Source organism: Rhagoletis zephyria, unplaced genomic scaffold (genome assembly GCF_001687245.7).
Source record: "Rhagoletis zephyria isolate East Lansing unplaced genomic scaffold, Rhagoletis_zephyria_1.1 Rzeph_scaffold_00496, whole genome shotgun sequence".
Classification (NCBI taxonomy): domain Eukaryota; kingdom Metazoa; phylum Arthropoda; class Insecta; order Diptera; family Tephritidae; genus Rhagoletis; species Rhagoletis zephyria.
Genome location: NW_016157580.1, coordinates 188,326 through 214,397, shown reverse-complemented (window position 1 = coordinate 214,397; position 26,072 = coordinate 188,326). Strand labels below are relative to the sequence as shown.

The 26,072-nt window shown below is 35.1% G+C and overlaps 1 protein-coding gene across 2 annotated transcripts in view; it reads left to right on the top strand.

Moving 5' to 3' along the window:
* The window catches only part of Rbfox1 (RNA-binding Fox protein 1), a 90,222-nt gene that overhangs the window by 24,887 nt on the left and 39,263 nt on the right, over positions 1-26,072 (top strand). The window contains exons 2-6 of one of the 2 annotated variants that reach the window (XM_017612080.1): positions 258-1,085; positions 1,273-1,326; positions 5,538-5,630; positions 18,992-19,046; positions 20,000-20,053. In XM_017612080.1, the coding sequence (XP_017467569.1) occupies positions 258-1,085; positions 1,273-1,326; positions 5,538-5,630; positions 18,992-19,046; positions 20,000-20,053 (1,084 nt within the window). The remainder of the gene's footprint in view (positions 1-257; positions 1,086-1,272; positions 1,327-5,537; positions 5,631-18,991; positions 19,047-19,999; positions 20,054-26,072) is intronic. The other variant, XM_017612079.1, reaches the window with a different exon arrangement.

Genomic DNA, 26,072 nt, shown 5'->3' with positions numbered 1-26,072 from the left:
TTACTAGTTAATCTTAAATTTTTTTATAAAACGCATGCAATTTTCAAAAGAGAGCAAATTTTAATGCCCATAAACATACATAATATGTGCATTGTACATACATACATACATATGTACCTACATATCCTTACATAACTATTTTTTATTTTGTGATTTTGATTCAACACATCGTCGTACTCCAATTTATTTCATAGCAATATTTTTAAGCTAAATTATTTACAAACTATTTGTTTTTTTTTTTCGTCTTACACCCTCAGTCCTCAGTATTGATTAAAAATGAGCCAGACATCAGCGTCGCCCAACAACAGCAGCAGCAGCAGCAACAGCAGCAGCAGCAGCAGCAAAGCAGTTCAAGCAGTACTGGCGTTGGATCCGATGGTGGAGGCAGCTGCAACACGTCAATGTCTGTAACTTCCGGCACTGGAGGCCCTGCAACCACAGCTGCAGCTAACACTAACACTAACACGAACAACGGCATAAGCAGTATGAGTCAAACTGTAAACGGAAGCGGCCCATCTGCTGCCACAGAGTCGTCGGTCGTCGACAGCAGTGCTGCCAACGCGAATGGCGTTGCCGCCGTTACAACCACCGCCACACCCGGCAACGCAGCAGATTTGCTCGCCAGCGGCCACCAACAACAACTAATGATTGGCATAGGAGGCAGTCAGGCCACGGGTGGCACTGCCGCCACCTCCGTTACCGCCACATCAGCTGCTACGGGCACACTGGCTGCGACTAGCAGTGCTGCTAGCGTCACCAACGCTGGACTGTTGCCCTCAATCATGTCCGCGCCGCAGTCAGTAGCTGGCTCAGTTGACTCGGGATCGATTGTATCGCCGTTGGTGAGCGGCGCGAGCACCTCGCAGGTTATCGCCTGTCTAAACGCGGCCAGCGCCGGTGGTGGCATAATTACCTCTGCCGGGCCGTCCACACCCGCAGCCACTAGTCTCACTTCGGCTCTAGTCCCACTGCATCAGCAGCAGCAGCAGCAAGCCATCATTGATGCCAAAAATCAACCAAAGCGTTTGCACGTTTCGAATATACCATTTAGATTTCGTGATCCCGACCTTCGCGCCATGTTTGGGGTGAGTTGACTCAGCCAATGACTACACAATCTAAATATATATATATATGATACAAATGTACCTAGTTTCTTGTCTATGGCCTATTGCAAATGCCTTTTTAATATTTTCAATAATTTTTGTTATCTCCTGTGGCTTGGCTGGCGCGACCTTAATGTTCGGACGACACATACTTCACGATTCCCAACAGCAATTTGGTACCATTTTGGATGTGGAAATCATCTTCAATGAGCGCGGAAGCAAGGTGAGTAAAACAATTTCGATTCTGGCACATTTATCTAATATGGACATAAATATACTAGGGCCCTGCACGAGTAGTTAAAAAGCAATAACTGTAAATTTAGCAAAAGTCCACATCGTTATCATCGGCATTTTGCCGATTGTTTCTCTCACACATTGCTCCCGAATTGCGTTAACCCATAAGTTCTACTATTTCGGTTTGAGTGCAAACTTGTTTACTAGGTCATTAAAAAAAACAAATGGATTTGAATATTTTTTTAAGAGATTTCGTAGAGCGTGTTCCGTGAAAATGTGATCAACTCTGTTCATTTTGCTCCAATTTTCGTTTTCAAACTATCAAAGTATTTTTTCCTCATCCCTTGTTACTTTTTCCAAATTGGCTGCTTCGCATCCCAAAAATTTCTAAACAAATCTCATCGCAAAATGGATTAATTGTACAAATATACATAAATCTCATTAATTAGAACATATCCGCATAGTTTGAAAAAGTGTAGATATAAATAAATAAACAGTATATTTTAAAATAAAATGAGATCTTTCGATTGGTGTTCTCAGTTTTTGAATACCTCTTTTCGTTTCCGAGTTATTGAGTAAAATTTTATCGGTAATTTAGTGAAAAATTGTACCACGTTTAACCAACAATTAACAATAAAAATAAAAATAAAAAAATTAAGAATATCGTCAACTAGTAACATTTCCCTAGAAGTAGAAAGTCGATTGTTGTGTATCAATAAATTCAGATGAGAATAATCACGTGTGTAGCTAAAATGTTTTGAAGATACGTTAGAGAATTTCTTATGAAACGCCTATGTTTTTAATGTTTTTATAAACACATCCTGGAAAAAATCGTAAATCGGAAAAGCTTCCGGGTTAATAAATAAGTTAAAAAAAGTAATGCTGTTTTATTAAAAATATTTTTATTTAACAAGCATATGGTGCCACAATATAGAGTTTAGCATGCGGGAGTGAGCGACATCCCTTTCGTGATAAACGCGTGCAGGACTCTATGTATATTGTATGACTTATGTATGTATGTATTTTATAAAGAATTTCTGTCATCCCTTGTCAAGTTTGGTTTGGAGAGAAACCTGTTTCCGCGTTGTACATAATACACATGTATGAATTTAAAATCAAAAAAATAAATAAATTTTACAACATAAATATTTCTGAGCATTATCTGGTCAGAGCTATGTCGCTTGAAAAGTTAAATTTTCGCTGTAACATGCCTTTATGAAGAGGTGAACCGATTTTATCTTTGATTGTTAAAAAGCCATCCGCATCAAGCGCTGGTGGTAAAGAATGGCAAAAGAGATAAACGTAATCCTTCGGCTAATCGTCGCCGAGATATTTTTTTATGGATACAACATCTCAGACTTACATTATATGCAATGCGCAAAATTACATCCAAAGGTTGTCTTTAGAATGTAGGGTTCAGGTTTTTTTTTTTTTTTGAAGAGAAACATTTTTATACTAGAGAAGCGTATGGGTAAAAAAGTTCGACTTTGCCAAGCTATCGCTCGTAAACTAAGAGCCTTGGAGCTTTGGGCCTATGGAGACTTTTGTGTACGTGTTACGGGCGATCATTTTGTAAAGTCTCAAGGGGAAATTAGCCGAAAGCCATTTCCCCATAGGAATTCTGCGTGGTCCATTGTTCACAACCCTGAATTACTATGAAGCTGTGGTGCTTTGGAAACATTTCGGTATATGATGCAGACCTACATACATACATGTATATAGATAGCATTGAAATCGTTCATTATGTCCAAGGAAAAAAATAAAAATTTTTCTTGATATCTGTAAAATTATTTTATTTCATATACGAGGTTTGGGCACAAATCGGACGATATTAAGTTTTGTGCTACTGTCAAAAAAGCCAACTTTATTTGCTTCATCTCTGGTTCTCTTTTTTAAGCCACCATATATATGCCAAGGCAATAAAGAATGTTGTAGGCTACATGGAATTGGCTAGTTTCTTATGGCATGGCGGTGTTACCCGAAAATGTGTCCTCTTAATTCCCAGCAAACACAGTCTCTAACGTTGGAGAAGCATTTTGTTTTAAATTAGAATTCTAATGTAGTTTTCTAATGTTTCTCGATGGTTAGGGAGCTATAAGAGAATGATTTGAAAAAAACACTAGGCATTAAAAACCAATTAGAATTCGACGTTAGAAGACGATTTGTGATATCTAACCTTTATCTCGATATCGCCTTAGATCTAAGTCCTCTTTTTATGGAGAATGCTATAATTCTCGACAGTTTAGCTAATCGTCTTCTAATCTTCCTTAACCTTAGAGAAACACGCTGAAATTCGAATCAGTTTCTAATCGTTCTCTAACCTTCGTTATATCGTATATAGGTACACATTTTTGCTAAAAAATCTTAAAATACATATATATGCATACGAACATATTCATACGTACATATCGTTACCTTATTTTAGAAAGGCCCTAACTCATTTTCTTTTCAAATCCAGAACTGTTGAAAAGTCTGCCGATTAATCATAATAAAAACCCGTTATAATAATAATAATAGATTGACGCTTACACATACATATGTTAGTGTTTATAAAAACCCATTAGTTTCTCAAAATAACTAATACAGCATAAAATTAGTCGCATATGAATATTCTTCAACAAAAATAGCCTGCGGAAGAAAATCGCAGCAAAGGGACTTGATTTTCTATGGATTTCTTCCATCAACCCATGAAACCAGAAGAAAGATAAGGCCTTTCTATATTACGGCAACGATATGTATGTACGTATGTACATGTTTCTAAAGAGTAGTTTAGTTTAATCGTTCATTTGCTTTTATTTGAGCCATGAATATTTGAATTTACCATAAGATTTGAATACATCTCTATTTGCATCTGCTAATTTAACTTACTACATATGTACATATCTATATTTGTATGTATGTATGTCTGTACATTGTTTCTTTGCTTAACATGTCCTCTGCTTAAATAAGTCTTCAAGAACGCTCACCTTGCGTAATAGTCACGACGCCAAAATCTAAATACGGTTAAACAACTGCAGACACTCGCTAACCCTAATGTAATACAACATTCGCTCCCTATTTTTACACAAGAGAGAAGCTGAAAAGTTGTTTGCCAATTATTTTACTAATTTCCACTTTATCGCTATCTAAGCATCAACCCCTTCCGAAGTGGTAACTCCTCAAAATGTATAAAATACATACATACATACATATTTATCTTCTCAAAAATGTCGTTGCTTCTTTCTTCGTTAGTTGCTGATTCTGTGAATCGAAAGAGCTAAAGGTTATTTTTTTTTTAATTTTTTAATTTGCCGCTGGCCACAACATAAACCTCGCTGGCTTCCAGTTCTAATTAGTTTTAGCTTCCCCCTTCGCTATTGCAACGAAGCATTTGCCTGCGGCTCTGATAGCAGCAGTAAACTGCCAAGATCAGCTCATTGATGAAATTTAATATCTTTTTTTAACTTTTGTTATTTAAATAAAAAACTTAAAATCTCTCTCTGAACACGCATTCTGACATTTGGGGCGACTTCACAGAGCGAACTAACAACTCTGGTTCGATAATTTCATACATTACCTCTAAATTTGTATAAAGAAAATGGGTAACTCTCTGCATCCATTCATTACCCATTTTTGTTTGGCAAACAATTTCCGGCTATTTTCTGCCAGTTTCGTAAATGTACATACATACTACATAGATATTAATGATTTACATTACTCGCGGAGAAATTTGCATATTTCTTTATGAAACACCATTCATCCATAGATGGTATGGAAAATACCTTTAAAATAGTGGTCAGATGCAAATCAAATATTTATGAATGCTCCTATTGCATGCCTAATTCAAACGCCCTTCCTGCGTCGTTCGTATGTTCCACATGTAAATATATAGGTATGGTAAAAATATGTACAACCAAACGTTAAATGATTAAGGGTTTTTAATTTATTCCACGGTTCTATGGAATCTATTTATTTCTGTTACCTTTAAACCTCGTTTGAATGACAACAATTCTAACATAATAATTTTTTTTTTCTTTTTCACGCATATTTCTTGTCCGATTGCATGCGATTTCGATTACAATTTGCTGGTGCTGTGATGATTATGCGATGCTGCTGCAATAAACTACTACTCATACGCACTCGGCCTTTCGCCTGCAATGTGACATGTGGCACTCGCCGCTGGCTTGTCTCTGTGGTGGTGTTTCACTTGTCATCTTGCAGGGTTTTGGCTTTGTTACGTTCGCAAATAGCACCGACGCTGAACGAGCACGCGAGCGTCTTCACGGCACTGTGGTTGAGGGACGCAAAATAGAGGTGGGTGCATGTTGTTGTACTATTATTATCTTAAACCTATGCATTTAAATATTAACAGACGATTGAATTATTTATCTACTCGTAATATAGTACTTTAATGTATGTATACTAGATTTGCATTTGTATCTACTACTATTTATTGCATTCTTGAACGTATGTTTTATCTATGTATGCCTATTTCAAGCATATGACAATATTACAAATAATATTCGCTGTTATCATATAATATGCTAATATTATCATAAATAGAGCTACCTACATATACATATAATAAATATAACTGCATTTAAGTAATCTATGTACATAAGTTGGGAAAAAAATAAAAATTTGCTTACTTTGAGGTGGCACAACAGAATATTGTTGTAACAAAATACGCAGAATGGTGCGGACTGACGCATGCTTATTTAGGTTAAGAAAAATATACGTATATATAACTACATATCTATATGCATATGCAGGTACGCTATTGAAGAATATCGAGAGTAGATCAAATTGGCACAGTTATCGAATAACGCTGGGTTGCTTTGTATAATTTTGTGGAATAAAAGTTCATGGCATTTTTTTTTTGTATGTTTTTCATATTCATATTTGTCGATTTTCCTTTTTTATTAACCACTAATAAAAGCTTATCTTAAAAAAATATTTTTACTTATTACTCTTTTAGCATTTAAGGAATATGAATCACATACAAATTTTTTTGTTTCTTCTTTTCGCCGGTTCCGGTTCTTGCAACTCCATACGTACACGTTTTTTAATTTTGAATTTTTCCTTACCTTCAAAGCTACGGCCACCCAGTGATGCCAGACATTCTCTGTTAAAAATCCCACGAAAATGGGGAAAAAATCCCTCAATTACCCACAGCTTAAAAATTTATCCCACAAAATTCCCAACGAATTTAAACATATGTGACCTGGTCTACGAAAAGGGAGCTTACGTGCGAAAACTAGTTTTCTGTGAAAAAGCTGTTAAAAGTAAGCAACTCGTTTCGTCAGTTTCTCATTATCTCGTTAATTGTTCTCCGCGCCGGACGTCCAGTAAGTGTTGTTGTTGGTCCAGTAAGTGTTGTTGTTGGTCCAGTAAGTGTTGTTGTTGGTCGGAATATTATTATAGTTCATCGTGTAAGTTGCTAGTGTGGAACATTTTTATATATATATATTTTTACTCTTCTTTCTCTACATTTTTAGTACACTTCTAAGCAAGTTAGGATTTTCTGCTTTTCACCACGTGAAAAAGCATCTCATCTTCCATCCGAATCAACCAAAAAGTGAAAATTGATTTTTTGACACCTAAGCCCCCTTTCCGTAGACCAGGTCACATATACATGTTTCAGTAGTAAAGAAGTAAAATTCATTAAAATAATAATAGTAATAATTGGCGCTTACACATATGTGCTTCTCCTCCAATTTGTGGCGTGCCCCTTGTTGTTGTCACACAAAGGGGAGGGACCTACAGTTTTACGCCGACTCCGAATGGCGAGTGTATTTTTATGAGAAGCTGTTTTTCATGGCAGGAATACACTCGGAGGTTTGCCATTGCCTGCCGGAGGCCGACCGCTGTTAAGAAAAAACCCCTTTTTCTGCATTTTTTTCACTCATTCATTTTTTCACTTTCATTTTTTTGCTCACTCATTAAGGGCCTAAAAGAATTATTTGGTGACTGAAAATTGAAGCACATTCATATGCTATTTAACATTTCATCAGATAATTTGTTCCGCTTTTTACAAGAAACATTCTTTCTTACTCAGCGCTTAAATTGGTTAACGTAAGAAAATTTTCGAAATTGTCCTTATACTTTTTAACAATTATATACCATTTCATTCCACATCATATCTTCAGAAAGATTAATTACGTAAGAATGTCGAATATTCTTAAATTTAGATCAATTATGCAACAGTAACTGCATCAAAAGAAAATCCCTTATTTATTTGAAATGTCCCTTTTTTTCCCTTTTAATAATTTTTGTTGCAAAATATCCCTCAAATAGGGAAATTACCCACAATCTGGCATCACTGCGGCCACCCATCTTTCCGCGTCTTAATCGGGTGGAAGACTATCTATGGGTGGCTGTTGAACGGGGGACCATTAAAGATCCCACCCCTGATTCTCTAAGAGCAATTATTGTATAAACTTGTTTCAAACAAAAAAAATGTACTTTGAGTATTTTCTTCGTTCGAGTTTGAAATCATAAAGCCTTTCTTTTCTCTCTATAGTGCAGACCATCTACGATTCTCAAATTAAAAACAAATATGATAGAGATCAATGGGGTGAGCATAATGGGCGCGTTTCTAAGACGTACCTGTTGCTAAACGGTTGAGTGTTTGTTTCAGAAACGCACAGTTGAGTAGTTCCGCTCAGCTCAACGGTTGGCAACTTACGCCATTTTTCCCCATCATCAAATTATGTTAATAAAATAAAATACACGTAGAAATACATACATATATTAAAAGTAAAATATGAAAAACTCCATTATAAATCCTGCGCTATCCATATTTTTAGCTTAATTTATTTTTTTTTGTGCCGTTTTATTTAATTTTGCTTGTTTACAAATGTCAGCTGTTCGCTTGGCAGTTTATGCATCATACCGTTTCTAAGACGTAACTGTTGAACTCAACAGTTGACAGTATTTCAGCAACAGTTGAGGTAAACAGTTGCGTCTTAGAAACGCGCCCAATGATATGCTTTGTTTTTGGGGTAAAAAAAATTGCATGAATTATTAAAGGTCAAAAGTCAATTTTAAATCAAAACCAATGCCTGAATTTTAAATTCGTTAATTTCATTTCATATGAAATTTAATAATAATAATAATAGATTGTCGCTTACATAACATGTTAGTGTTGGCCGAGCTTCGCCCCCGATTTATGCGCTTTAATGTTGTCACACAGTTTTAACGGCGATTGTATTTTTATGAGAAGCTGTTTTTGATGGCAGAAATACACTTGACCTTTTACCTTTGCCTGGCGAAGGGCGAGCGCTATTAGAAAAAGACTTTTTCTTTTCTTTTATTTCTGATGTTAGCCGGAAACTGGGCTCCATTCCAGGCCCTGCTGAACGGTAGGTAGTACGCATTTCTAACCACTACACTATAGCGGCCGATAGGAAATATATACCATCTTTAATTTGATATATACATACATATATGCAACCGGAACCGGATCCTGTCCGAAAATTCACGTCGAGTTATTTTAATATTCGTGTGCCTAAAATGTTTTTTATTGATTGGAGATTTAAAAAAAAACAAGTACTACCGAATCATCTCGTTTTGGGCTCAAATTGTTTGCAATTGTTGTAATTGTAACGTTCCCGGAAAACTGGTATGGTAAGTTGGCTAAACTCGCTTGAGCCGCTTTCCTCGGGATTTTTACATCGTTAATTACGAATCTTAAAACAGATTTTAAAAACTAAAAATGGCGGCTCCATATTTGATCTACCATTTATCACGGTAAACTTAAAATCGTACCTATGGACATGGCGTATAAGTAATATTCTCATCTTAGAAGCTCCTTCATTTGGACAGCTACAACCGTGATATGTTGTAGCTATGTATTTCCCTATCAATCACGGCTTGGTGAGAAACCCACAAAGATCGGTGCTCTATAAGAAATTCCGCCCACCACCACCACTGATTGATCGGATATGAGTTTTTGTGATACAACTTCTTCCATTTAAGTTAAATTTGGTACCCTATTTGGTTATGATAAATGTTTATAAAGATCGCAGTGATCAGTGATCATCATCCCGATTAATTTAGTATAATGCATAGCTCCCAAACAACTGATTGATTATATATTTATAATATAAATTTTGTGACCTATTTACTTATAAATAAATAGCACCTTAAAATTTAATACTTTTACGCTAAAAATTCAAATACTAGAAATGTATTTCATAAAAAACATGTCCTTGCTTGTTTCCCATTGCATAACTGTTGAACTAGGAAGCGTTATTCGTATGTGCTTACATATGTACATACATATACGATATGTCAATAGGAAAGGCACTTTGTTAAAGAGAAAGAACCAGGATTAAATGGCAATTTACATCTTTCCGCATAGAGATCAATACTATCCATTACTTAAATAGTAAATGCTTTTTTCTTGTACTGCTTCTCTCCTCTATGTCAAAAAAAAATTAAAAAAAAATAGCTTCCACTTAAAAATCGCGTTGCATTGTTAGCACAAAGGGCTCAGTTTTTTTTTCTTATTTCTATACTTTTTGACTGGCGCGGATAAAAATTAAGCAAATAAACGAATAAAAGCTTTAGAGATTTCACGGAATTTCGCCAGTATGTATTGGAATACCACTGCGACGACAGCTAGCGGATGCAATTGCAATATGCCGTATGTGTGCTGTCAGTTGCGGCAGACTTGAATGTTCGGTGAAGACACAGAACAGAAGCAAAGACAAGTTGGCAGATTGAATATGGGGGTGGCGTGTCAATAGCGTGGCGTGTCAATAGTATCAGCTTTCATTGCTGGTATCGAAAATTCCTGCAAATTCAAAACGCTGTAAATTTCCGCGCTCAAAATCATAAGGAAATCCTTTGAAATCCATTACAATCTGACAACTAACCATGGAAGTCTCGAAACTCCAACCTAGGTGGGCAGGAGAAGAGAAAGGCCAGTCACCAACAGAAGCTGGGAAAACAGTTAAAAAAAAAAAGTATTGGCATGTGTTTCATATCTTTCAAAGGTTTACCGTAATTTCGTATATGTATGTACATAAAACCGAGTTTTCCTTTATTATAAATTATTGATTTGCCAATGTTTGTACAAAGGAAAAGTCCAGTTCTTTTTTACGCAGCAGATCATTGGGGACCAAATTTTTTCGTGAATAAATTTAGCTTTTCCTATTTTGAGCAGGTCTGCATTACGGTGGCGTGAAATTAAGTTTTTTTGGCAATCGCTTTAAATAGAGAAATAAAGGTGCAAAATATTATTTGCTTCATCGTATGTTGAAAGGGGTTCCATAAAGGAATATTTTTCGAGATATAGACGAAAATTCTGTTTTCGGAGTTTCTTTAAATTATTCATCTAAAATTTGGAACATGCGCTGAATTTCTCAAATAGCCTAAGGCCGGAGTATTTACAATAGATATTTTTAAGTCTCAGCGCCAGTATATGTTAAAATAATAATAATCTAGAAAAATAAATTCGTGTTCAACAACCTCAAATTTGTCTAAAAACACCTCTTAAAAAATTACTTAAAAATCTGTAAAGTAAAGTTTAAACATTGTTTTTTTTTTCAAAACTTAATCCTGTCAGGGACACTTCTAAATATATTTACAATGATCCAAATAACATTTTGCATCCTTATTAATGGGCTAGAAAGAACACTTTCTGAAGATAGGCAAAGCGATTTCTAAAAAAAAACGTAATTTCACTCCCCCCGGATGTACATATCCAGTTTGCTTATATACTACATATGGGCATTCCATGTAAAAGAGGAAAACGACATAAATTTTAAAATTCCATAATTATCTCTATTTCAGTAGTAACCTGTTTTTAAACGACCACATTTCATTACCCAGTTGAAAGATATTAAAAATATATTTAAAAAGTTTTAGTTTTTGTCTATGGAAGCTTTTACTTCATGCAAAATTACTTCACACCAGCCACAAATTTAAATATTTTTTTATATTCCTATGAAGATTATATAAGCCTGCTTTTTTTTAGAGAAAACGAAAGCGTATAGGTCATATTTTATAACACAAAAACTTCTTTCACGAAATTTAAGTTTTCTGACTAAAATTCTTCTTTGTATGCACCAAGGTAACATAGAGTTCTTTTCAGTGTCCCGCGAGTCACATTCATTCAAATGATAGTTAAATAAAACTGAGAAATCGTTTGGTATTTTCGTTAAAGCAATTTTATGCATTAGCTATAGCTCTATATCAAAAAATATCTCTCGCTGTTGTCTTGCCGTTGTTGTTGTGGATTAAAATTTCCCATGGCCCATATATATTTGAGTAATTGCATCATTGTATATATGCATACACAAATAAAAATCTCGGCATAAAGTACAAAGTAATGAAGGATATGTCGCCTTGTCGTACTTGGCTACCTAAAAATGTAAAGGACTTTTTATATTTTTGTCTACTTTGGTTCAGATGAATACACATTCATCCATATGTTTGTATGTACATTAGGGTGGTCTAAAAAAATGCATGTGAAAAGTAAAGTCGAAAATTGAATGCCGACACCCATAGGATTCTTCTATACCGAACTAAATATACCCCTGTTTTTTTATTTTGAAATCAAAAAATATTCCTGGAGTGCTCAAAGCGCTCAAACTTTTCCATGTATATATTTTATATGGGGAAAGAACAACTTTTTATAGAGATGGTATAGAATTCTTGAAAAGCAATAGCTTTCGATCGGAAAACTCTGGTTATCTTCAGGAGTTTCCTAATAATAATACCCAATTGTTTCTCTTTAACCATTTTTTCATGGTTATTATATTTTATAGGTCCGCCAAAACCCCCGGAAAAGGCAATGGGGGACCAATAACAAAATCTTTAGTATTAAAAATTTGTTAAATAAACAATTGTATATTAATATTGGAAGTCTCCTGAAGAGAACCAGAGTTCTCCGATCGAAAAATATTGATTTTCTAGAATTCTATATCATTTCTACGAAAAATTGTTTTTTAGCCCATATAAAATACATGGAAAGTTTTGAGCAATTTGAGCAGTCCCTGAATATTTGTTAATTTCAAAATAAAAAATAGGGGAATATTTTTTTCGGTATAGAACAATTCTATGAGGTGGCGGCATTAAAATTCCGACTTCACTGTTTTTGAACCACTCTAATGTACATACTATACAAACATATGTGTAATTTTTTCTTGCGCAATGAAATCATTTATAAATTAATACCGATTGCAGTGAATATAGTGACAATTTAATTAAACACAATCACTGTCCCTCAATCTGAGTGAACGCATGTCAGTTTGATGCCTGAATTTTTGTTCAATTCGCGGTTATGTTTTTGCTACGCAGTTTTATATACAAAAAGTAACAAAAAATTAAGCAACCACAGGTGTATGCATGATACAAAAAACAAGGTAGTTCCATTGTCACTTTTTCGTCGCCATATTAACAACCTGACAATTAAGCAGATTGTGACATTTCGTGCTACCATACCCAATATCTAAAATCCTTCAAATTTTTATATAATTTTTTTGTCGATTTAAAAATATTTTGTTCTTCCATGTACATTTTAAATTGTGTGAAAGCTGACAGTTTATAGAATTCAGTAGCGACGAAAACAAAGGGGGGTTAAGTGGTTAAACCTTACCTAAGCCGATCATAAAACTTGCGACGCAATTTCAGCTTACGCCTATGGGTCTTGGCAAGAATGTAATCCCTGAAGGTTTAGCTTAAAATGGTTCTCGGGATACACCCTGTGATCATTTTACTTTACAGAAGGAGTCGCGCCCGTTTTTCTGTACATATTTCCGTTGGAAAAATACCTCATCTCAGTATTCTAGGTAAATGCTTCCAGAGGTATCTATGCGTCACAAGAATTATAGTTTATTTGGTTTATACCGCTAGCTCTTTTCAATGGCTACGAGATCGTTTTCATATACCCCCATTTTTCATAGGTTTGGGATTGGTTTCATTTACCTCTATTCCAAGTTCTACGGGGCACGCCGCATTTTCCAATAAATCCACATTTTTCCGTGAGCTTGAGATTGACTTCATATACATATATCCATACAAAGTTCCAGGACTCTACCACAAATACTTTCAGAGATATGCACTATGAAAAATTCGATTTGTATGGGAGGTTCCACACGCCCTTTAGATATAGGTTTAGTTTTAGCCTATAACCGTTCTTGTGATAATTTGTGATTGCAAAAAATGAAATCAAATATCATAGTTGACTAAAAAAGAATATTAGACTTCATTCTCTCAACTTCTCAGAATGTAAAAAAGCTAAGAAAGATATAATAAGATAGGATATATTAAAACAGCCTCCAAACATTTACTAAAGGCGCCCCTGGACTATCAAATCAGTTTGATTGAAAATCTATTTTTATCTATTTATTTTATACTTAAATTTTGGGTGTGTCAAAATTTCATGTGAAAATAATATGTGTTGCTAGAAAAATTTTACGGCCCATGGGTCCTAAAGTAAATTCCATTTGCTGTTAAATGGACAAAGACAATAAGTATTAAATACCACATCGAAATGTGTAATTTCAGTGTCTGTAATTCAGAATCATCGTATCCGATATAGAAAACTACATTGTGAAATAATGAGATGACATGAGGACACTAAAAATATTTTAAAATATGTTCACTAAAATTGTATTAATATTAAAATAATGACCTGGCAAGTTGTTATCGAATTTAATGTAATTTAAACGCTTTTAAGATAAGATATTGATTATTTTTAAAAGGTATATATTAATACAACTATTTTCCTTATAATTCCAAATTTAGGATATAAAATCTCCCACACCAAAAAACTTACAATTGGGTAACGCCGCTTCCAATTTTTCACAATTGAGCAATTGTCAAAAATCTGCTTTTTAATCAAAAAGTTTTTTATTGAAACTACCTTCTTTTTTGTATCATGGGTGTATGTATTTTCAAAACAATTATGCTTTTTTAAATATCGCATGCTGCAATCATTTCGAAAACGTAAAGTAAAAATATTTGTAACGTAACTTATGGTAGTACTGTGCTTGAGCTTAATTTTTATAGGTAAAAACTTACAAAAATTGCCAACGACAACTTAATGTCATTTTCTCTGTCTATTTTTTTTTTAGTTTAAAATAGTACATTTCATTTTTAAATTGCCCACTTATTCAATTCAGTTTCCTTTTGAATATTCATTTCCTAAAAAATTAAATACATAAAGCCCATGAAATAAAGGAAAACAATGGTATCATATATTTGCCGGTGGGCCTTATTTCATTTTTTAGGAAATGAAGCCCGCGGGCGGTATTGCCATATCGAAGGGAAATAATGCCCACCGGCAAAAGACAATAAAGCCCGCGGGTTAAATTTCTTTTTAGAAACGGCAATAACGCCCGCGGGCTTTATTTCCTTTTTTTAGGAAATAAAGCCCATTTGCCTTATTCCTACTAAAATTCAGTACACAGTGAGCATGTCCAATTTCCTGCTTATCGCTTGGTGGTCAGAGTAGATAGATATTTATTGCTTTCTCTGCTCGGAAAACAACAAACAGTGGAATGCACAATATTAAGCATTACATTAAGCGGCAATCTTCTCCAGCGCATTCCTCCATAGGACTCCACGAAATAACATTAGGAGAAAAACCCGATCACTCACTTACTAATTACACCCCAACCTGCCTCCTGCATCAGTGGAGTCGCTTGCGATATCTTACCTTATAGTGAACACAACAAAGCTTTATTCACCAAGGCGGCCCCTCTTTCGAGTTCACGATCGTGTGCACGGATTAGGTTTAACTATATATTACTTAAAAATTTTACTTGTGCGTTAAAATGGTAATTTAAACTGCCAAAGAAATGAACATAGTAGTAGTCGTATGTATGTATGTATGTATGTATATGTTTACATGTTTTCGCTGGCACTATGCATTTTCAAACTTTTCTGCTAACTACATCTCTTGATGAATTATATGTACTTTTTATGCAGTACCTACTTACACTTTCTTGGCAATGTAATGCGAGTAATGCGATGCTTGGAAATAAAGTTTTTTTAAATACGCGTATACATACTTTCACTCTATAAACATAAACAATTGCAACAAAGATTTTATGATGTGCAAAAAAGGTGATTGGCATAGTGTGTGTGCGTTGTGCCCTGTGGAGGGAATGGGGTAGGGTGGCATGTAAAATTTGACGTTAATTGAAATTTTGGTGTTGTTAGCAGCATGGCCGCTGTTGCCGCCACCACCTTCTAACAGTTTGCGCAACCTATCGCAAGCAGAAATAACAACAGCCCTGCAATAACAATGGCAACAATGCAACGGCCTCGCAGCCAACGCCAGCGACATAACCTACTTTGGTGTGAAGAGCGCTTGTAAAAGACAAGCATGCTTTTTGGCGCACTAAGGCCCAAACCCTGAAACAAACGCACAGTTGGTTGCGCGTAGGAGTGTGTGTGTGTGTAAGTGTGGGAGCGAAATGGTAGATTCGCCTTAGGTTAGCCAAAACTAAATGCGTGCAAATGAAAATGTGTATTTATGTACAGACATATGTATGTATGTATGTATTTGTGCAACATCAACGGCTCTAATAATAAAACAGCGCATGTTGCTGACACTTAGCTGGTAGAATCAGCACGCCGCACAAAAGATGCCGCTAGATGAGATGAGAACAGGCCTTCCGAAAATCTTTAGCAGAGTAACCCCGCTACGTAGGAGCCTTATTACCCAGCTTATTTTAAATTGTGAATTGTGATTGTTTATTTGAGAGATTCGTGCTCAGCAATGGTGGGAACCACAAATTGGGATGCTGCTCTTCCGTTGGTCGCAAAAAGTTGTCAGTCATTATTCTGTAAGAAGCCCCGGAAATCGTTTCTGGCGTTTCATCCTCATTCACGTAGAAATATGGGCCGATAACTTTTTCGGCCATAACACCGCACCAAACAGTGCATCTGGAGTTTTGCTTGGAAATGCGTTTCATCCGACATCAAAACATTACCTAAAAAATCAATTTGTGTGGCTAATCGTGTAAAACGAATAGTGTTTTGTAGTCGTTGTTGGTGGTCTTGCTGTAAATATCCATAATGATTTTCCGAAAGATTAACTATAACAGGCAAAAGGAAAAAACAATAATATAAAAAAATAATATAAATAAATATCGTGTTGTGGTAAGCAGTGCGCGCTTTCACTCCGCAGCACCAGGGTTCAAACCCTGGTCAAAGCAACATCGCAAAAATATAGAAAAAAAGGTTTTTCCTTAACAGCGGTCATCCCTCGGCAGGCAATGGCAAGCCTTCGAGTGTATTTCTTCCATTAAGAAGCGTCGCATACAACTCATTTGCCGTTCGGAGGCGGGTCCTTCGGGTTATGTACGTTTTAATGGAGAGGTTTTCGAATTAGATGTACTATGCATTTTCACTCGTATCTTATGTAGTCACGGTAGTGTAGCAACATTTTTAATCCCACATGAAAACCACTCCCGATATTGTTGCATAATATTTAAAGTCAATATTTCAGTAATCGTATCCGATCAAAATTACAATCGCATCTTGGTAACTTTACGAGAAAACTGTGATTTTAATAATAATAATAATAATATATATGTATATTAGACTGACCAGAAACAAGTGAAAGTGCTTCTTTTTTGATGCTCTTGCCATTTTAGCTTCCATTAGGCCTAAAAACTATTCCCTGAAAATTTGGTCCAAAAATATTAACATTTAGAAGTCTCGCGTGAACGTTTTGTGCCTCTGCCTCAAGTGGTTAAAATTACTCTTCCTACAATTCATGCGCTCATGAAATTGAAGTTTTTTAAGGTCTTGCAGTATGTTTTCAAGATCGCTAAACCCGCTGGGAAAATTTGCAAAGTTTTTCTAAGAAATAATCAAGTGCAATTTTTATTTTCTCTTCTTTAAAGATTTTTTCGTAATATCTCCGACTTTTGATATGTATGTACATTAGAGTGGTCCAAAAAAAAAAAATGGCTTGGGCACCTTCCAAAATTTTTCGCCTTGCCGAAAGAGGTGCTGGTATCAAAGTTTACGTTTCTAAGTATAGGAAGTATTTTGTACATATATTATTAAAACAATTGGTTAAGCAACTTAAGAAAATTTTAAATTAAAGTTATCTAAAAAAATATCAAAAGGAAAAAGACTAAGGGGGTGCCCCGTGTTCCAGGATGATAATTTTTTTCTCCTATCGTTCTAACGTACATACATATGAGCTGTTTGTTTTGAAAGTGACATAAGATATTTCCACTCTGTTCCATTGTGAAGTTGAACGAACAACAGACGCGTTCAGGTACAGCTGACTAAAAATGGTTAAGTCTATTACGGTTGTAGTGAATGACTATTTTAATGATGAATGAATAATTTACACCATGCCTAACCAAATTGCCTTATCAAACTTGGATGCTAATTTATTTAAGCAGCATTTTTGGATGGTGAAGTAAGCCATCCGAATGTATGTATGTATGTAAATAGCGAATCAGAAAAGAATTGTCGCTTCAAATGTTTTCTTAGTAGAACCATCTCACAACTTTCTGGTTATGTGGTTATATTTTTTATTCAGCTAACAACAATAAAATATTTACACTATAGAATAATCACCTGATAACCAGGCAAGTGCTAACACCCACAATCTATATATGTACATATTTCCATTTGTTATTTCCTGTGCATTTTTTTATGCGGACACCATTGCCGTCTCAGTAGATAAATACATTTGTACTTAGTTGGGTTTCAAGAGTTGTTGAATTTGTTCAAATTCAGTTTAAATTATGGCGATGCTTCTCTCGGCCGCCGATTTTCAAATGAAATCATTGAACTATTTTGCTTTGCATGTTGCTGCCGCTACATATTTGGGCAGCCACCAAATGGAGTGTAGTAGAATTTCATATCCTAACCATAGAGACACGTGGTGGAAGGTGGTGCATGTACATACATACATATGTAATTTATTATTAATAATGCGGTACTTTTTGGCTCTTGCTTTGTCCAACATTTCTGCTAAATTATGTACATATGTATGTACATACGTAGCTTCCATGTACGCCTGCCTGTATCCAATACGGATGCGTTTACATATATATATACATACATATGCAAACTGCGTGTTTATGTAAATATGTATATGTATATGTATATGTATTAGCTGTGGTATAATAATATTTGAACGTTTTTCAATTTCCTTCTTATAAATAATTGCTCTGCAAGTTGCAATAGTATCTGCTGCAGTTTTTCACTGAATAGTTGAAATTTTCGCCTACAAAGGCGCCCCACTTTTCCGCTACCACAGTTAACGCAACAAACACAATATTTTGAAAATGAATACAAACTTTCAGCTATGACCGGGAAAATAACTAAAGAGTACTCTAGCTATGGAAAACTGGACGTCATCGACTGGGCGATATACATACATACATTTTGTTGTTGCACAATAAAAGCCTTCCTCAGAGTAAGCAAATTTCAATTTAAATTACCGCATCAATAGTTATTGAAAATTACGTATGTACATATGTATAGCATTAAGGTACTCATAATGTATGTATGTATTATTATTAAAAGAATCCACTTTAGTTTTTAAATGCATGCAATCGCTGTACTCACGTCTATAAGCATAATACCTGTGTATGTACACATACTAACATGTTTGTATCATTTTTAACTCTTCCACCGCGGGAACATTTGGACAATAAATTGAAATTCATTAAAAAAAAAAGGTGAACAACGCCACGGCTCGTGTGCAGACCAAAAAAGTTACAGCTCTTCCAAATGGTAAGTTGATAATAAAAATATAAAAATATGACCTTTCATTTTAGAAAGCATTTTAAATTATTAAAAATAGGCCACGCATTAATTGAAGTCAGTATTCTAGGTTTATGTTTATTACTCGAAGATCAAGGGCATTAACAGGAAAAACATTTGAGAGGCGTCAGCATAGTTGTTGCCTTCGAACTTTAACAAAGATCTCATTAAGCACAGGCTTTCGAGTCTTTTTTCTACTGAGCTGATGTACGCCATGAAACTGAGAAGTGGCATCCATTTTTTAACATTCCCTTCGATATATCTTTTCGTTAATAAATTGCCATAGGCCCAGGTCGCGTCAATTCAGAAGGCCATCGTGAAATCAATAAAAAACGTTATGAATGAAATTATTGTTAGTCCAGCTGAAAATCGTAGAACTTTTGTTTGATGTGCTTGAGGAGATAATTCTGTGGTTAGAAACAATAGTCGCTCAAGTCGACCTAAGCCAGAGATCAGTTGCATATAAAAAGTTGTTCTCTTAATAAGACAAGACTTCATATTTCCAGCAAATTTCTAAAGCATTTTTGCGAAAATTGTTTAGTTAAAAAAAAAACCTGTATAAGAAGAAACATGAAAATCGCGCTGTTTAGATATTTGGAAATACATATTAAACAATCCGCTTACTGGCGATGTGCGACTTTTAGAGAGAAAATGTTGCAATTTATGTGTAGAACTGGACGTTTCATTGAATGCCAACAACACATCAAAATTTATATGCGAAAAAGACTCGTAAATAGTTTGACAGTGAAGCGAACATGATTTGCATAATTTATTGGTTTATACGTTATCAATTTGTTAGCCAAAACATGCCAAATTTGCAAGATTTTCATATTCGATGCTTGTGTTTACTAACTTACTTATTTAATAGTTAACGAAATTTTTGTGCTGAACTGAATTTTATATTGAATATATTTTTGTTTCTGAATCATACACAGTTGTACTGACAAAAGACGGTGCCATACCGGCTCAAGCTCTAGGTGAGCAGATTTTTTACCTTAGATAACTAATATGCAAAATATTTCATTGTTGGTTGCTGAAATTTGAAAATTTGTGAAAACATTATGTAAATATAAATAGTTTGAAGCACCTTAAAAGCTCTACAAAACAAGTAAACTATTTCCTCAATATATATGTAAATACATACATAATTTATAAGCTTGTTGACAGTTTTTTGCATCTGGCATGACATGTTGCATGTTACATATTGCGTGTTGCATGTAAACGTTTTTATTCGAAAACCCAAGAATGGCCATTTCAATATGCAAAAAGGTGGTGGAAGACCAACACAAAACGCAGTTATGTAAATCTTTTTCCTTTTTGTATTTTAACAGTTGTCAAATCAAATGCAATCCGGTCTCTTAAAGAGAACCTAAATGAATCAAGTGAACAATTCGTCGACTCCAATGGCTTTTGGGATAGCGACACAAGTAGCTTGAGGGTGGTGAAAATTAATGCGGCCAGCCACGACTACGATGTATCTGCTCTGCATTTATTATGTATATTAAACGCCTACTTCCTTCAAAGCAACATTTGGATCGTGCTCAGTACATATTTAAAATGTGCATTAATTCACCAAAATCTCTGAGTTCTTTGACACCAAACAATTTTGTTCCAATTAATCGAAAATCTGGCAGATTTGAAACAAATTAAAAGAACTCCAAAACAGTACATGGACGGTGTTTAGGCTAGTTCGAACTGCTAGCGCCTAAATACATACTACGAAATTTCCGCATATGCACTTCTCAGGTTAAAAATCAATGAAAATAGTAGCGATATCGATAGTTACAGCTCTATTTCAATTGAAATTAACTTTTCTTTAATGTTGGTGCACACTTTCCACTTGTATACAGGTGACTATCTGACTGACGAAAACAAACATGCATGAATTCAGCATGACGTACCAGTAGGCTTGTTAGTTAGGGGAGTAGCAAGCTGAGAGTAATATACGCTCCGGTATATTCGCATGAGTTTGTTTCGTCAGTCAGCTTGTCATCATCTAAACCACGACCACGACCTGGTCATAGTGTTTTTATCCTTTCAATTATGGTGAGGTGGTAACTGTTGCTTACCCTTAGCCGCAACGCCTACGCAAATATTTTTAATTGAATAAATAATTGTTTTCGTGTAAATACATTGCATATGTGCCTCCACTCTCAATGCAGACAGTATTTAGTTTGAGATTTGTCTTCGGCACGCACTGATTTTGTTACACTGAGGGAAAAAAATATTAAAATCAAATAGAAACGTAATTGATCTTACTATAAACGTCAACGAAAGTACTGTATATTTTGGTAAATATTCAATATTCAAATATTCTTAAAAATCATCCGTGAAGTGGATAATCAAGACAAAAACTAAAAAAAAAATATTTAACTTGTATGTTGCCTGCAGTGGAATTCGAACCCTTACCATCTCTGGTTATCAACAAATTGTGGCATGCATCTTTGCGCACTCAGCTACGCCCAGGCATATACATAAATTTGCTTTCAAATGTTGAATATCCATCAACACCACAGCATGCGATTTGTACGGATAAACATGTACTATGTATGAATATGTGTATTGCCACCGCTCTCAGAGAGGCGCAGAGGCACGCTTGGGGTGCGTATGTACACTCATATATATACTCAGATGTGAACAGTCAAATACGTGCATAATAAATTATGAAAATATTATTTCTAAATTTGAACATTTTTAAACGATAATCAAATATAAAGTATTCATTTTTACTATGCATTATTTCCCTCAGTGTAGCTCTAGCAAAATATGACTTATTCCTTGGAATCACCAGAATGTCATGAGCATGTATTTCGCAGTTTGCTTGCTGAAGAAACTTTTGCATGTAGATAATCTATTGGAATTTGAGACGATCAAATTTCGCAAAGAGACGATAGCGTGAAGTGACCGACAGCCGGTCGCACCGAAATGGCTCGGGTTTTTTTTCTCGACCGAGGATTGTTTTTTCGGCGACCTAAGCTCGTTTAGATCGGCGAGCTCCATCAATCGTTTTACGTCCGTGGAGCAACGGCGCATCATTCCAGGGGCGGGCATTGAGCCCAACCCCGGACCAGAAACCTGATTATACTGTTCATGCCAGAGACGCCCCCATCTGAACTCGACTTCGGTTAGGTGCAATACCTGCGGATGGAGCTACCTAAGAGCATGTTCGGGCCTTACGTCACATAGGGAGTGGACTAAGGGGTATGGGGCCCCATGTTTTTCAAGCATTATGACACCATCCGCCTATACAACCCCTTAACTCGCGTATAGGCACCCAAAGAGCACCTTCGGCTTCACGGAGCTCACATGAGGATCAACCCAATCCTCCACGCCTGCTACCAGGTATCAACATCCATAGAGACAAGCGCAACTGGACCAAGGTAAATCACTCTCTTATACCTCTGAAACTGAACTGCAACGGTCTCGAAGATCGAAGAGGTAACCGTATTTATTGGCCGGCGTGGTCGAGCGGTTAGAGGTGCACAATACCAATCGGTGGGTCGAAGGTTCGATTGCAGTTTCGGGCAACATTCAAACAAAAAAGGATCAGTCCCGCGCCTTCGTAGTGACCTGCGGGCTGTGTTGAGGCCACTGCCGCTAATCTTAAACGTAGAATACGTAACTAAAGTGGAATTTAAATTTTAAAATAGGTTGCATGTAGTTTCGAAATAAATCTCTTCAAAGCAATTTTGATTTATATTTATGTTGAAGTAATTTATTAAACCTATTACATAAATTGAATTAAACTTTGTAAACAGGTGGTAACTCTCTTCAAAATATTTTCAAACCACAACATCTTTCGTCTGGCAGCCACATCCGGATACAGACTTCAATTTTCTAGTTCCCTTAGTTTAGGTTGAGGTAGATTTTCTTAAATTTGTTTAAACAACTATGCAGAGGTGGTAAACGAACTTTAACATTGTCCACAGTGCCTACCCACCATTTTTGCACCAATACATATTTTTTTTTATATAAATACATACATACATGCAAACATACTGGTCTCCCCTCTCACTGAGTTATTCAATATGAATATCTGGATTTTATCCGTATGCACGAATATTCGAAAGGATAGCCGAATATTCGCAGCCATAATGTAACGGCTTTTGGCCAAATTTTAAGGATTTCATAACTGTGCATGAAAATGTATTTATGTATGCTTATATTTCGGCACTTCGTGTGCTATTAGTCTACATAAGCTTCTATAAGAGTTCGCATCTTCTGCTACACTGGCCTAAGTTTTGGGATTCACTCTATATATATAAATCGCACGTTTAATAAGATAGAGAAAGTTATTTACAATTTACGATTTTGGTGATTTAATCATAGAATTAATAAGCTTGATAAGGAGAATATGTTCAGCCTAAACTTCCCAAAAATGGCAAAGATATGTGTATTTTAATCTGCCTTCCTGTATATCATCTGTATAAATTTGCGTTTGATTATGTTTTCCCACAAAATTTAAATTTTTTTAATAATTCTGTATATTACACTGTAAAAACGCTAAACGCTAAAATGACACAAAAAAGCGGCGAGACACGTAAACTTAATTTTGGGTCGTAGATTGCGGATCTCCATACCGTTTTTCTAGATCAGGTCATTTCGCAAAGATATTTTCATTTTAAGAAAAAATCAAACTTCAACTTGTAAAATGTTACTCAAACGCCATGTACGAGCATGACCTTGCATGTATGTACATTGCGTATGAGTAACATTCTTTCTTGCTCGTATTTCATCCAAAAACTCTCTTTACGCATTTTCTTTGACCATTCACATTTTTTTTTTTTTATTCATCGATTTTCTTTTTGTAAGAGAACAGGCTTTAATACAAATGAAAAAAATAATAATAATTTTTTCATTTTTCCCTGTTAAATTTGGAATTTTTTTCATAAAAATTAAAATATCTTGGCAATCGACCTGATCTAGGAAAACAGAATAAAAATTCGTAATGTACCACTCAAAGTTAAGTTTACGTGTTTTGGCGTTTTTTCCCTGGCTATTAAACTTTTTTTCGAATTGTCCTTTAACTCATGCCAATAATATTGTAGAGTTTTTGAACACATTCATACCAAACATACATACATACATACATATCACATATATACACATACTTTTTACAAGAAAATTAAATTCGTGTTGAAATGCAAGAGTGTGGAACTTGAATTGCATGTTCGAAGTTAAGTGCCGAGCTTGTGTTCTTATGCTGGCATGTTACTCTCTGGCAATTGTCTAAAAAGTATTGCAGTACGTATGTGTGTTGCAACCAAGGACCGTAACAGTTATAAGCGATATCGTGAAAAATCATTATTTAATTTTTATGTTTTGATTTTTATCTTTTTCATCAAATTTAATAATTATTTCATGGGTTCTATGTTTGCTCGCTAAATAACACTTCCTTATTGAGTTTTATTTTTCTTACAATAAATAACACGATAAATAATGTGGTCGTTTAGGGACCTGTTTTCAGCAAAAAAGTTGTTTCGCTTGTGTTTTTTACGGACGCCATTTTCTATGAGAAAATATTTGTTGTTGAAAATATTCTTGTTTTACAAATAAATAAAACACGGTAATGGCATGTTCACGTTATTTAGCTCGTTCCCATATTAAACTGTAAAACGAGATATACCAAGAGTTTCCTCAAAGGAAATGACGTCCGAAATAACACAAACAGAACAGCTGATTTTTGGCTGAAAACAGGTCCCGAAACGACCACCTTTCGTGCCACCGCCTTTGGCCTTAAAACTAGCGTCAGTGATTTTTAACCGACTTCCAAAAAAGGAGGAGGTTATCAGTTCGTCGGAATATTTTATTTTATTTTTTATTTATTTTTTATGTATGTACCGCATAACTTTGGACCACGTCAACCGATTTCGATAATTCTTTTTGCATCGGAAAGGTAGTGTCTCAGAGGTGGTCCCATACTAATCTGGTTAAGATCCGATCAGCGGATCATGAGATATATATATATATATTTTTTTTTTTATATGGGAGTTGAAGTCGGTTTTTTTTTGCTAAAAATTACTTGTTAAGTAAAACTTACGAAGTAACAATTATTTTTAAACGATGAATAAAACTTACAAGGTCAAAATAAAACTCACCGCATAAGTTTTTCTATTGAAAGAAAATTAAAACTCACAAGTAAGTGTTATCTTGCGAGCAAACATAGAACTCATGAAATAATTCTTAAATTTGATGGAAAAGAAAAAAATTATAAAATTTAGGTTTATTGCACGATTAAGTACATCTCTAAAAGACGACCATTTTTATATACTAAATACATCATATATTTCCGGAACCTCCTTCATGTTGATTTATTTGATACAAATTTGCACCCATAATAGTTATTTGCGGTCCCTGGTTGCAATGACATAAATAATAATAGTGCGATTCAATTTTGGCGAAATGGCAACGTTCCAACAAAATTATATGAACGACCTATCGCAAATCCGGATGATTGCAAGATTTGCAAATGCCAAATTTCTTAAAAATGTCGCTCATAAGTAAAAATAAAAGTTTTTACAATTACATATATTTCAAAGCAGCCATAACTGATATGTACGTGTACTACTTTTCTTGAAGTATTCGAGGACAGTAAAATGAAGTGGAAATAATCTGGCAGTGTTGCATTTTTGTCGCAAGAAATTTTTCTTACAAAAGCAATCGGCTGTGTCGCATGGTGGAAAATTTTGCAACATTTCATGAATCGCACTAATATATTTTGTTTGCGATTTATATACTCATTCGCTAATTTAAATATAAATATTTATAAATGATTGGTCAATTGCAACATATAGATAGGGTTAGGGTGTCATGCCATAATGGGAATTGTCTTGCCTTTGCCGTGAGGTGATGCACATTTGTGCTAAATTTGCCGCTCTTTCAATTGTTACTTGGCGAACACCTGCTTGCCTTTTATTTAGTCATTTCTTCATCATGGCTTGAGCGATTTGTGCGAAACGCAAAGTTCAGAAAAATCGCATAAATCGCAATAATATT